This window comes from Blennius ocellaris (assembly GCF_963422515.1).
Source record: "Blennius ocellaris genome assembly, contig: SCAFFOLD_273, whole genome shotgun sequence".
Taxonomy (NCBI): domain Eukaryota; kingdom Metazoa; phylum Chordata; class Actinopteri; order Blenniiformes; family Blenniidae; genus Blennius; species Blennius ocellaris.
Window position 1 is genome coordinate 623 of NW_027661949.1, and position 11,878 is coordinate 12,500.

At 50.5% G+C, this 11,878-nt stretch overlaps 1 protein-coding gene across 2 annotated transcripts; it reads left to right on the forward strand.

Annotated features, from left to right (window-relative positions):
- Positions 1-345: 345 nt before the first annotated feature.
- sdc4 (syndecan 4) lies at positions 346-11,714 on the forward strand. 2 transcript variants are annotated; one of them, XM_080522001.1, is made up of 5 exons: positions 346-586; positions 7,468-7,673; positions 7,809-7,860; positions 7,939-8,128; positions 10,132-11,714. In XM_080522001.1, exons 1-5 carry the CDS (start codon positions 527-529, stop codon positions 10,281-10,283), a joined length of 660 nt encoding a protein of 219 aa, XP_080378127.1. In that variant the 5' UTR covers positions 346-526; the 3' UTR covers positions 10,284-11,714. The 2 variants fall into 2 exon arrangements, with proteins under 2 accessions (XP_080378127.1, XP_080378126.1); XM_080522000.1 differs by having other exon boundaries at positions 7,468-7,669; positions 7,745-7,860.
- The last annotated feature ends 164 nt before the right edge of the window (positions 11,715-11,878 follow it).

Sequence of the window (11,878 nt, forward strand, 5' to 3'; positions counted from 1 at the left end):
ATTATTATTTTGTGAGAAAGTGAAGAAATGAGAGAATGACTTCCTGTCGCGACAGAAAACAAAATAAAGTCCAGAGAAATAAAAGTGAAAGTTTCAACAACCTGGAAAGTTTCTGTCAAACTTCCCTCTCCCGCAGAGACCTGCTCTGTGGGCGTGGCTTCGTGGGAGGGGGCGTGGCCCAGCGTGTTGAAATTTCCCGAACGTGTGGGGCGGGCCGTGACGTCACCAGGAGCACTGGCCTGTGATTGGAGGAGGGAGTGAGCGGGAGGAGCGGAGCAGGAGGCGAGGAGGAGATAAAGAGGAGAGAGAGAGAGAGAGAGAGAGAGAGAGAGAGAGAGAGCGCGACAGAAGTAGCGGAAGAAGAGAAAGACGAGTAAAAGAGGATAAAAGCTCCAGCAGGACCGCTGCTTCGTGTCGGACGACCCCCGGACCCCCCCGCCGCCGCTCCCCGGACCCCCCCGCCGCCGCTCCCCGGACCCCCCCGCCGCCGCTCCCCGCCAGAGTCGCTGCCCAGCGGACGGACACCATGTTGAGCCTCCTGAGCCTCGTGCTCCTCCTCTTCACCTCCTCCGTCTCCTGCGAGTCGGTGAGTCCCGGTAAACTTCCTGCTCCTTTCCTCCTGCTCCTCCTGCTCCTCTTCCTGCTCCCCTGCTCCTCTTCCTGCTCCCCCTGCTCCTCTTCCTCCTCCCCCTGCTCCTCCTGCTCCCCCTGCTCCTCTTCCTGCTCCCCCTGCTCCTCTTCCTCCTCCCCCTGCTCCTCCTGCTCCTCCCTGCTCCTCTTCCTCCTCCCCCTGCTCCCCCTGCTCCTCTTCCTCCTCCCCCTGCCTCCTCCTGCTCCTCTTCCTCCTCCCCCTGCTCCTCCTGCTCCTCTTCCTCCTCCTCCTCCGGACCGAGTCCAGCTGGTCGGTCAGCGGAGGTCTGATCCCGCATGGGGCCCTGCTAGGGGGGCAGGGAGGGCCGGGGGGGGGGGGGGGATCAATGAGGTGTCTCCTCACTTATAACGACCCCCCCCCCCCCACACACACACACACACACACACAGCTCCACCTGTTGCGTCACGCCTGTCCACGGTTCCAGGTGAAACAGGAAGTTGCTGTTTATTGAATTGATGCTTTGTTAGAATGTTTGAGCAACTTTTCACTAAATCTGCACCAAACTGGAGGAAATGTTCACGTTGTTTGTCATCGACCATCAACCAACTGCATTCTGGGACGTTAAAGTAAACATTTCAGAATAAAGTGGATGAGAGGCTCTTCATGGAGATCAAAGGAGATCGGCGTCTGTTGCCATGGAGACACTCTGTGTTTCAAAGTAATGCCGATACCTGGCAGGCGAGTTAGCATCCATATTAGCCAACGGCTATCATGCTAGCGATGCTAACTCTGTTCTACAAACAACTGTGGCGCTGGTGAAGGTCTGTGCTCTACCGAGCGCGGCTCTGGTTGATCTACCGAGCGCGGCTCTGGTTGATCTACCGAGCGTGGCTCTGGTTGATCTACCGAGCGCGGGCTCTGGTTGATCTACCGAGCGCGGCTCTGGTTGATCTACCGAGCGCGGCTCTGGTTGATCTACCGAGCGTAGCTCTGGTTGATCTACCGAGCGCGGCTCTGGTTGATCTACCGAGCGGCTCTGGTTGATCTACCGAGCGCGGCTCTGGTTGATCTACCGAGCGCGGCTCTGGTTGATCTACCGAGCGTGGCTCTGGTTGATCTACCGAGCGTGGCTCTGGTTGATCTACCGAGCGGCTCTGGTTGATCTACCGAGCGGCTCTGGTTGATCTACCGAGCGTGGCTCTGGTTGATCTACCGAGCGGCTCTGGTTGATCTACCGAGCGGCTCTGGTTGATCTACCGAGCGGCTCTGGTTGATCTACCGAGCGCGGCTCTGGTTGATCTACCGAGCGCGGCTCTGGTTGATCTACCGAGCGCGGCTCTGGTTGATCTACCGAGCGCGGCTCTGGTTGATCTACCGAGCGTGGCTCTGGTCTGATCTACCGAGCGTGGCTCTGGTTGATCTACCGAGCGGCTCTGGTTGATCTACCGAGCGGCTCTGGTTGATCTACCGAGCGCGGCTCTGGTTGATCTACCGAGCGTGGCTCTGGTTGATCTACCGAGCGTGGCTCTGGTTGATCTACCGAGCGGCTCTGGTTGATCTACCGAGCGCGCGCTCTGGTTGATCTACCGAGCGTGGCTCTGGTTGATCTACCGAGCGCGGCTCTGGTTGATCTACCGAGCGCGGCTCTGGTTGATCTACCGAGCGGCTCTGGTTGATCTACCGAGCGGCTCTGGTTGATCTACCGAGCGCGCTCTGGTTGATCTACCGAGCGTGGCTCTGGTTGATCTACCGAGCGGCTCTGGTTGATCTACCGAGCGGCTCTGGTTGATCTACCGAGCGTGGCTCTGGTTGATCTACCGAGCGCGGCTCTGGTTGATCTACCGAGCGGCTCTGGTTGATCTACCGAGCGCGGCTCTGGTTGATCTACCGAGCGCGGCTCTGGTTGATCTACCGAGCGGCTCTGGTTGATCTACCGAGCGCGGCTCTGGTTGATCTACCGAGCGCGGCTCTGGTTGATCTGCGGTAGAGTGGTGGTTTTAGTATTGTGTGTTTGTTTTTTCTGACGTGGTCCCGTTTCCACGACAACAAGTGAAACCACGTCGGTTATACGTTTCAGAAACGTTTCTGGTCTTCATGTCAACGTTCTGAAAAATGATGTCCGTTTCCACGGCAACGACAAACACTTAAAACAATTATTATGGTGACTGTCAAAATAAAAGCACCACGTCCAGGAGAACATGACGCCACGGAGGACTCCTGGCTCTGATTGGCTCTACTGAGCATGTGCAGTGGAGCCGGGCGCTACGTCACATGGTGGAGCGCAGCAGCACGATTCGCCATGTTTTTGTTTTCCTCCGTTTCCATGACAACGGAGTCGGTATGTTTTCAAACGGCAGCGTTTTCAGAAACGTCGAGCGCCGCTGGCATATAAACTGAGTTTTTTAGTTTCAATTGAAAGCTGGAGGAGCAGCTGGAGGAGGAGGAGCAGCTGGAGGAGGAGGAGGAGGAGGAGGAGGAGGAGCAGCTGGAGGAGGAGGAGGAGTAGGAGGAGGAGTAGGAGGAGGAGGAGGAGCAGCTGGAGGAGGAGGAGGAAGAGGAGGACGAGCAGGAGCAGCAAACTGTTCCTGGTCCCTGATGTTGGCCCCGCCTCCTTCTTCCTGGTCCCTGACGGAGGCCCCGCCCCCTCATCCTGGTGTCTCCTCCGGAATGTGACCTCTGACCTTGACTGGCCTCGGAGGATTTTATACACTTGGAAGGAGCTGAATGCCCTCAGGACCCCCCCCCCCCCCCCCCCCCCCCGGAAGGGCTGGTATGTGGGGCTCTGCGTTCTCTAATCGATGACCATGGAGACGCTCTGAGTGTGCCACATGAAAGGGGGGGGGAGGAGGGGGGGGGGAGAGCTTCAGGAACGACTGGAATGTTTTTATCCAGTTTTCATTCAACTCCTGACAGGAAGTTGTTCCTGGGCGTTGCCGGGGCAACTGCCTGCGTCCAATCAGAGACAAGCACTGGTCCTCCAGCCAACGCTGCTCACCTGTGTGTGTGTGTGTGTGTGTGTGTGTGTGTGTGTGTGTGTGTGTGTGTGTGTGTGTGTGTGTGTGTGTGTGTGTGTGTGTGTGTGTGTGTGTGTGTGTGTGTGTGTGTGTGTGTGTGTGTGTGTGTGTGTGTGTGTGTGTGTGGAATGTTGGCAGCTCAGAGGAGCTTTTTGTCCTTCCTGCCTGCAGCCCACAATCTGATCCTCCTCCTCCTCCTGACGGAGGTCCTCCTCCTCCACCTCCTCCTCCTCCTGACGGAGGTCCTCCTCCTCCACCTCCTCCTCCTCCTCGCTGCTCCAGCTCAGGTTTCCTCCACAAAGAGCTGCTGAGGCTCATAAAACGCTTTGTGTCGGATTTCAAGCGAAACTTTTTGTCCGACTCAGCGATTCTCACGATGTTTCTTCTTTCTACTGACAAGAGTCTGAACATGATGGAGCTGCAGGGTGGAGGAGGTCAAAGGTCAACTGACCACCAGCAGACACACTCGGATGGGGACGTCTGGAACCTTTAAGTAGAGGAGGAAGATGCTCTATAATCTGATGTTAGAGGAGGAAGATGCTCTATAATCTGATGTTAGAGGAGGAAGATGCTCTATAATCTGGTGTTAGAGGGGGAAGATGCTCTATAATCTGGTGTTAGAGGGGGAAGATGCTCTATAATCTGGTGTTAGAGGAGGAAGATGCTCTATAATCTGGTGTTAGAGGGGGAAGATGCTCTATAATCTGGTGTTAGAGGAGGAAGATGCTCTATAATCTGGTGTTAGAGGAGGAAGATGCTCTATAATCTGGTGTTAGAGGAGGAAGATGCTCTATAATCTGGTGTTAGAGGAGGAAGATGCTCTATAATCTGGTGTTAGAGGAGGAAGATGCTCTATAATCTGGTGTTAGAGGAGGAAGATGCTCTATAATCTGATGTTAGAGGAGGAAGATGCTCTATAATCTGGTGTTAGAGGGGGAAGATGCTCTTATTTTGCCCCTGGGTGTTTAACCTATTGAAAGCTCTGGTAAAACCCCGGGGGGGGGGGGCAGTGTTTGTGGGCGGAGCCTCCTCCAGGGGGCGCTGTGGGAATCATCAAATATAAAATGTTTCCACTTTTCAAAAATGCAGAATTGAAGCAATGAATGGAGCTCCTCTTCCTCCTCCTCCTCCTCCTCCTCCGTGTGAATGCACCAGATGCTCCTCTGTGCCCCCCCCCCACCGGGCCCCCCCCCCTCTCTGATACTCTTCAGGCTGTGTTGTCTGCTGTTAATGGCGTTAAAGATTGGACAGAAAACGATTATTAAAATTCATCATCATCTTCTACAATCAGACCACTTTTATTTAAAGGTCCATGTTCTACTAAATCTACTAAATCTAAACATCAAAGTTCTATTTGGGGTTCAGATAATCCCCACAGGGTTCTTTCATTGGTTCCCTCCAGCTTGAGTTCACCGTGATCTTTCTCGGTTCTACCTGGTGGGGGCGCTCAACACCTTGATTCAACACCTTGATTCTATTTGATGACATCACAGAGCTGGAGAAGCCCCGCCTCCAGGAAGATTGACATGAGGAGAAACCAAAACAAGACACGCCCACATCTCAGTCTCCGTTTCACATTGAACTGCTGGCTGCCAGAACTGTTTTCACCTCAGGTGTTCCTCAGGGTGTTCCTCTGGGTGTTCCTCTGGTGTTCCTCTGGGTGTTCCTCTGGGTGTTCCTCTGGGTGTTCCTCTGGGTGTTCTTCTAGGTGTTCCTCTGGGTGTTCCTCTGGGTGTTCCTCTGGGTGTTCCTCTGGGTGTTCCTCTGGGTGTTCCTCTGGGTGTTCTTCTAGGTGTTCCTCTGGGTGTTCCTCTGGGTGTTCCTCTGGGTGTTCCTCTAGGTGTTCCTCTAGGTGTTCCTCTAGGTGTTCCTCTGGTGTTCCTCTGGGTGTTCCTCTGGGTGTTCCTCTAGGTGTTCCTCTGGGTGTTCCTCTGGGTGTTCCTCTGGGTGTTCCTCTGGGTGTTCCTCTAGGTGTTCCTCTGGGTGTTCCTCTAGGTGTTCCTCTGGGTGTTCCTCTAGGTGTTCCTCTAGGTGTTCCTCTGGGTGTTCCTCTGGGTGTTCCTCTGGGTGTTCCTCTGGGTGTTCCTCTGGTGTTCCTCTGGGTGTTCCTCTGGTGTTCCTCTGGGTGTTCCTCTGGGTGTTCCTCGGGTGTTCCTCGGGTGTTCCTCGGGTGTTCCTCGGGGTGTTCCTCGGGGTGTTCCTCGGGGTGTTCCTCTGGGTGTTCCTCGGGGTGTTCCTCGGGGTGTTCCTCTGGGTGTTCCTCTGGGTGTTCCTCTGGGTGTTCCTCTGGGTGTTCCTCGGGGTGTTCCTCGGGGTGTTCCTCGGGGTGTTCCTCTAGGTGTTCCTCTAGGTGTTCCTCTGGGTGTTCCTCTGGGTGTTCCTCTGGGTGTTCCTCTGGGTGTTCCTCTGGGTGTTCCTCGGGGTGTTCCTCGGGGTGTTCCTCGGGGTGTTCCTCGGGGTGTTCCTCTGGGTGTTCCTCTGGGTGTTCCTCTGGGTGTTCCTCTGGGTGTTCCTCTGGGTGTTCCTCGGGGTGTTCCTCTGGGTGTTCCTCGGGGTGTTCCTCGGGGTGTTCCTCTGGGTGTTCCTCGGGGTGTTCCTCGGGGTGTTCCTCGGGGTGTTCCTCGGGGTGTTCCTCGGGGTGTTCCTCTGGGTGTTCCTCGGGGTGTTCCTCGGGGTGTTCCTCGGGGTGTTCCTCGGGGTGTTCCTCTGGGTGTTCCTGGCTCTCTTCTCGTTCCTTGAACTCTTAATTTGAAAGTCTGATATTTACATTTTCACTGGAGGGGGGCGGTTCCGCTGGAGGCTTCAGGACCACTTCAGGTGGATTGAAAGAATTCTGGTGAAATGTGACCAACGTTGTCTGGAGGCTCCGCCCCCAAGTCTGTCTGGAGGCTCCGCCCCCTGACTGTCTGGAGAGTTTGTCAACTGCAGTGACGGCAGAAGAAAGTTCCAGAAGCCTGTTGGGACACGACCGACTTCTTACAGCATGACTCAGTGGGTAAAGTTCAGGAGGAGGAGCAGCAGGAGGAGCAGCAGGAGGAGGCGCAGGGTCTCCGTCTGCTCCTCTCACTCTGCAGAGTCAAACAGTAACAGAGTTTCCAGGACATTTTGTCAGATCAGAGACTCGTTGAGCCGGGACGTCCAGAATCTGTCCTCACTGGTCAAACCTTGACCTAGTTGGTCTCGTTGGTCTCGTTGACCTAGTTGGTCTCGTTGACCTAGTTGGTCTCGTTGGTCTCGTTGACCTAGTTGGTCTCGTTGACCTAGTTGAGCTAGTTGGTCTAGTTGACCTAGTTGAGCTAGTTGGTCTAGTTGACCTAGTTGAGCTAGTTGGTCTAGTTGAGCTAGTTGAGCTAGTTGAGCTAGTTGACCTAGTTGACCTAGTTGAGCTAGTTGATCAACTCAGCAAGTCTCAGGAGTTCAGGAAGTTTCCAGTCGGAGCGTTCAGCTTTAGTTGATCAACTAAATTCCGTCACATGATGTTTACTTTAGTTTCAGTCACTGCTGCGACGGCGGCGGGACGTTAGCCAGCTAGCGTTAGCATCAACGCGCCACCACATGTTTTTAAAAGTTTAAAAAGTTGTTTCTCTTCTGGATCCTCGTTTCTTCCTGGAAGATTCTTTCTTTCTTTCTTTCAAGGGAATGAATAGATGCACTTTTAACCTCGTTGACCTTTGACCTGTCTGGATGGCTGCGGTGGCGGGTGTTTGTGGTTGTCATGGCGATGGTGAACCTCGCCCCTCGCTTCAGTCCAGACGGTCAAAACCACCATCATCTGATGAAAGCTGGATCTGATCTCTGCTTCAAAGCGCTGTTGCTTTGTGATGCGGCTAAGCCCCGCCCCCTCTCTGCCGCCCCCTGCAGGTGAGGGAGACGGAGACCTGGATGCCCATGAGGAGCACGCAGACGGTCGCCTCGTCGCACGGCGGCGACCTGGAGGCTTCGGGCGGCGCTGCCAATGGCTCGGACTTTGGTTTCGCCGACGACGAAGACGAGGACGATGAAGATTACCTGGACGAGGACGAGCTGGATGAGGACGAGGACTCGTCCGGTTCGGGGGACGGAGGTCGGTGCTCAGGAGGAGGCGGAGCCGGCGTCCAGTTTCGCTTCGTTAAACTAAAGCGTTTTGTTTCCTCCACAGCGACTGAGGCGCCCGGTAGGGAGGCGCCCGGTAGGGAGGCGCCCGGCAGGGAGGCGCCCGGTAGGGAGGCGCCCGGCAGGGAGGCGCCCGGCAGGGGGGCGGGGCCGACGGCGGAGGTGAGCAGCTCCACTTCCTGTCCCTCGCCGGCGTTCTGCCCGAGACGGCGCCTCATTGTCTCCGTCTCTCCTCCTCAGCCCGACGACCACGACGACAACCGGATCCCCGAGCCGGCGCCGCCCGGCGTCCACGAGCCGGACGCCGTCCAGACGAGCAACGACATCCTGAGCAAGGAGGCGGGCGGCGAGGCGGGCGGCGAGCCGTCCAACGTCCTCATGGCGCACGCCGGCGAGGACAGTGTCTTCAACAAGACGGAGGTTCTGGCAGGTCAGAGGACGATGAAATCCACAACTTTACACATTAACTGCTTTTTATTACTATTGCTTTTATTATTACTGTTATTACTATATTATTATTTTATTATTACTGTTGTTATTACTATTTTATTATTACTATTATTATTTTATTATTATTATTTTATTATTACTGTTGTTATTACTATTTTATTATTACTATTATTATTTTATTACTATTACTATTATTATTATTTTATATTACTATTTTATTATTACTGTTGTTATTACTATTTTATTATTACTATTATTATTACTATTATTATTTTATTATTTTATTATTATTACTATTATTATTATTTTATTATTACTATTATTATTACTATTTTATTATTACTATTGTTATTACTATTGTTGTTGTTGTTTTATTACTATTATTATTATTATTGTGTTTATTACTTTTGAAAGGTTTTAAAAAGTCTTAAGAAGGATTGAAGTTAAACTCAGGATTCCTGCATCTGTCCTGTTGTTGTTGTAGTTGTAGTTATATTTGTTGTTGTAGTTATATTTGTTGTCGTTGTTGTGGTTATATTTGTTGTAGTTATATTTGTTGTTGTAGTAGTTATATTTGTTGTAGTTATATTTGTTGTTGTAGTTATATTTGTTGTCGTTGTTGTGGTTATATTTGTTGTAGTTATATTTGTTGTTGTAGTTGTCGTTGTTGTAGTTATATTTGTTGTCGTTGTTGTAGTTATATTTGTTGTAGTTATATTTGTTGTTGTTGTACTAGTTGTCGTTATATTTGTTGTTGTAGTTATATTTGTTGTTGTAGTTATATTTGTTGTTGTTGTACTAGTTGTCGTTATATTTGTTGTTGTAGTTATATTTGTTGTCGTTGTTGTGGTTATATTTGTTGTAGTTATATTTGTTGTTGTAGTAGTTATATTTGTTGTAGTTATATTTGTTGTTGTAGTTATATTTGTTGTCATTGTTGTGGTTATATTTGTTGTCGTTATATTTGTTGTTGTAGTTGTCGTTGTTGTAGTTATATTTGTTGTCGTTGTTGTAGTTATATTTGTTGTAGTTATATTTGTTGTTGTTGTACTAGTTGTCGTTATATTTGTTGTTGTAGTTATATTTGTTGTTGTAGTTATATTTGTTGTTGTAGTTATATTTGTTGTTGTTGTACTAGTTGTCGTTATATTTGTTGTTGTAGTTATATTTGTTGTTGTAGTTATATTTGTTGTTGTTGTACTAGTTGTCGTTATATTTGTTGTTGTAGTACTAGTTGTCGTTATATTTGTTGTTGTAGTTGTCGTTGTTGTAGTTATATTTGTTGTCGTTGTTGTAGTTATATTTGTTGTAGTTATATTTGTTGTTGTAGTTATATTTGTTGTTGTTGTACTAGTTGTCGTTATATTTGTTGTTGTAGTTGTCGTTGTTGTAGTTATATTTGTTGTTGTTGTACTAGTTGTCGTTATATTTGTTGTAGTTGTCGTTGTTGTAGTTATATTTGTTGTTGTAGTTATATTTGTTGTTGTTGTACTAGTTGTCGTTATATTTGTTGTTGTAGTTGTCGTTGTTGTAGTTATATTTGTTGTTGTAGTAGTTCTATTTGTTGTAGTTCTATTTGTTGTGGTTGTTGTAGTTCTATTTGTTGTGGTTGTTGTAGTTCTATTTGTTGTGGTTGTTGTAGTTCTATTTGTTGTGGTTGTTGTAGTTCTATTTGTTGTGGTTGTTGTAGTTCTATTTGTTGTGGTTGTTGTAGTTCTATTTGTTGTGGTTGCTAAACACATTAAAGGTTTCATAACTTCAGCCTGTTTAAAAGACGACAGAAGGAAAATGTTTTTCCAGTTGAGATTCAAAACAAAGAAAATCAGTTTGTTTAGTAAAAGCTAGATTTTGTGTAAAAACGTTTCCTGGAAGTGAAACGTTCCAGAAGATCGACGAGTGGTTCCGTCACTTCAGTGGTTCCGTCACTTCAGTGGTTCCGTCACTTCAGTGGTTCCGTCACAACTCTTCCTGGCTGTGTTGCAGCTCTGGTGGCCGGCGGCGTTGTGGGCGTGGCCTCCGCCGTGCTGCTGCTCCTCCTCCTCGTCCACCGCCTGAGGAAGAAGGACGAGGGCAGCTACGACCTGGGCAGGAAGCCCATCTACACCCGGACCCCCACCGCCGAGATCTACGCCTAGGCCCCGCCCAGATCTACGCCTAGGCCCCTCCCCCACCGCCCAGATCTACGCCTAGGCCCCGCCCCCTCCCCCACCCACCAATCAGTGCCTCATCATCTTCATCATACCTCCTCCTCTAGTCGACAGACTGGCCCCGCCCCCCCGTGCTGCTGCTCGGCCAATCAGAGGCTTTAGGTTCCTGTTGGACAGGAAGTGGCGGCGGCATTGATTCTAAAACACTAAAACGCCGGTACGACTTTATTTATTCTCCTCGTCTTCCTCAAAGACTGATTTTAGAACGTTTCTTCATCGTGGGGAAGAAAAGCTGAGTTTTATTTTTGTTTCTTCTTCTTCTTCTGCGGCTCGTCGAGGAAAACTGACTGATCACGTGTTTTAACCATTTCACTGCCTCACGACCACACACACACACACACACACACACACACACACACACACACACACACACACACACACACACACACACACACACACCTTTTTATTGCAGCTCAAGTTTATTTTCAGAACACGAGTCCAGAACGTTCCGGCCCACAGCTGCGCCGCTGCAGCCTGCAGGTGGCGCCGGAGCGCCGCTGCAGCCTGCAGGTGGCGCCGGAGCGCCGCTGCAGCCTGCAGGTGGCGCCGGAGCGCCGCTCATTTCAATCACATCACTGTTTTTATGTGAAACGTTTTTAAGTGCGATGGCGAGGCGCCGTCACAAGGTGGCGCCGCCGCCGGCCTCTGGAGGGAAACCGGCCAATCAGAGGCCGGGGAGAGCCTGGGACGTCCTGGAAGGCCAGGCCCCGCCCCCTCGGCCTCTGATTGGCCGGTTTCCCCAGAGGTGCAGGAGCGCGGCTGCACGACAAACACTAAAGTTCCAAACGGGTCACTTCCTGTTCCTCGCTGCCAGACGTTCTCCAGAGGTTCTAAAGTACTCGGCTGCAGCAGGAACACGTTCCAAATATTTAAATGCCAAATGTTTGTCCCTGAAAGGAAAGTCATTGGTACGTAGAGGTTCTGTGAGCAGGTTCCTCCTGGAGGCCATCCAGTGCTGGTAGAACCTGCTCGGTTCCTTCAGGTTCTGCGGTTCCAACATTTCTACATGAGAGGTTTTATTCTCTAGATTCTAATAGTTCAGAAGAGTTTCTGTCCTCTAGAACGTCTATTTATGTGTTTTGGTGGTTTTTGTGTGGAAGGATGGAGGAGGTCTGCACCTCCTGCTGTCTCCTCCTGGAGGAGGTGGTGTTGGACTGCAGATCTTCAACATGAGCGAGTTTGTTTTGCTGCTTTTAGATTTCTCATGGCCTCATGTTCTCATGGCCTCATGTTCTCATGGCCTCATGTTCTCATGGCCTCATGTTCTCATGTGAATCACAGAGTGAAGAAGCCATTGAATCATTGGCTCTGCTGCAGGTTCTGATTTCTTCTTGAAATAAAGTTATTTTTATGCACGTGTGTGTGTGTGTGTGTGTGTGTGTGTGTGTGACACAGGAAGCACAACACTAACAATGTAACACATTAAAGTAAAAGTTGTAACAACGTAACATTAAAGTGAAGTTTAATGTATGAAACATATAAATTATTATTAATAAATAACAGGTTGGTTCTTTTCATCAAGC

Coding starts and splice junctions, on each gene's coding strand:
- sdc4 (XM_080522000.1), top strand. CDS start 527: ATGTTGAGCCTCCTGAGCCTCGTGCTCCTCCTCTTCACCTCCTCCGTC. Junction 587..7,467: donor CCTCCGTCTCCTGCGAGTCG/GTGAGTCCCGGT, acceptor CGCCCCCTGCAG/GTGAGGGAGACGGAGACCTG. Junction 7,861..7,938: donor GGGCGGGGCCGACGGCGGAG/GTGAGCAGCTCC, acceptor TCTCCTCCTCAG/CCCGACGACCACGACGACAA.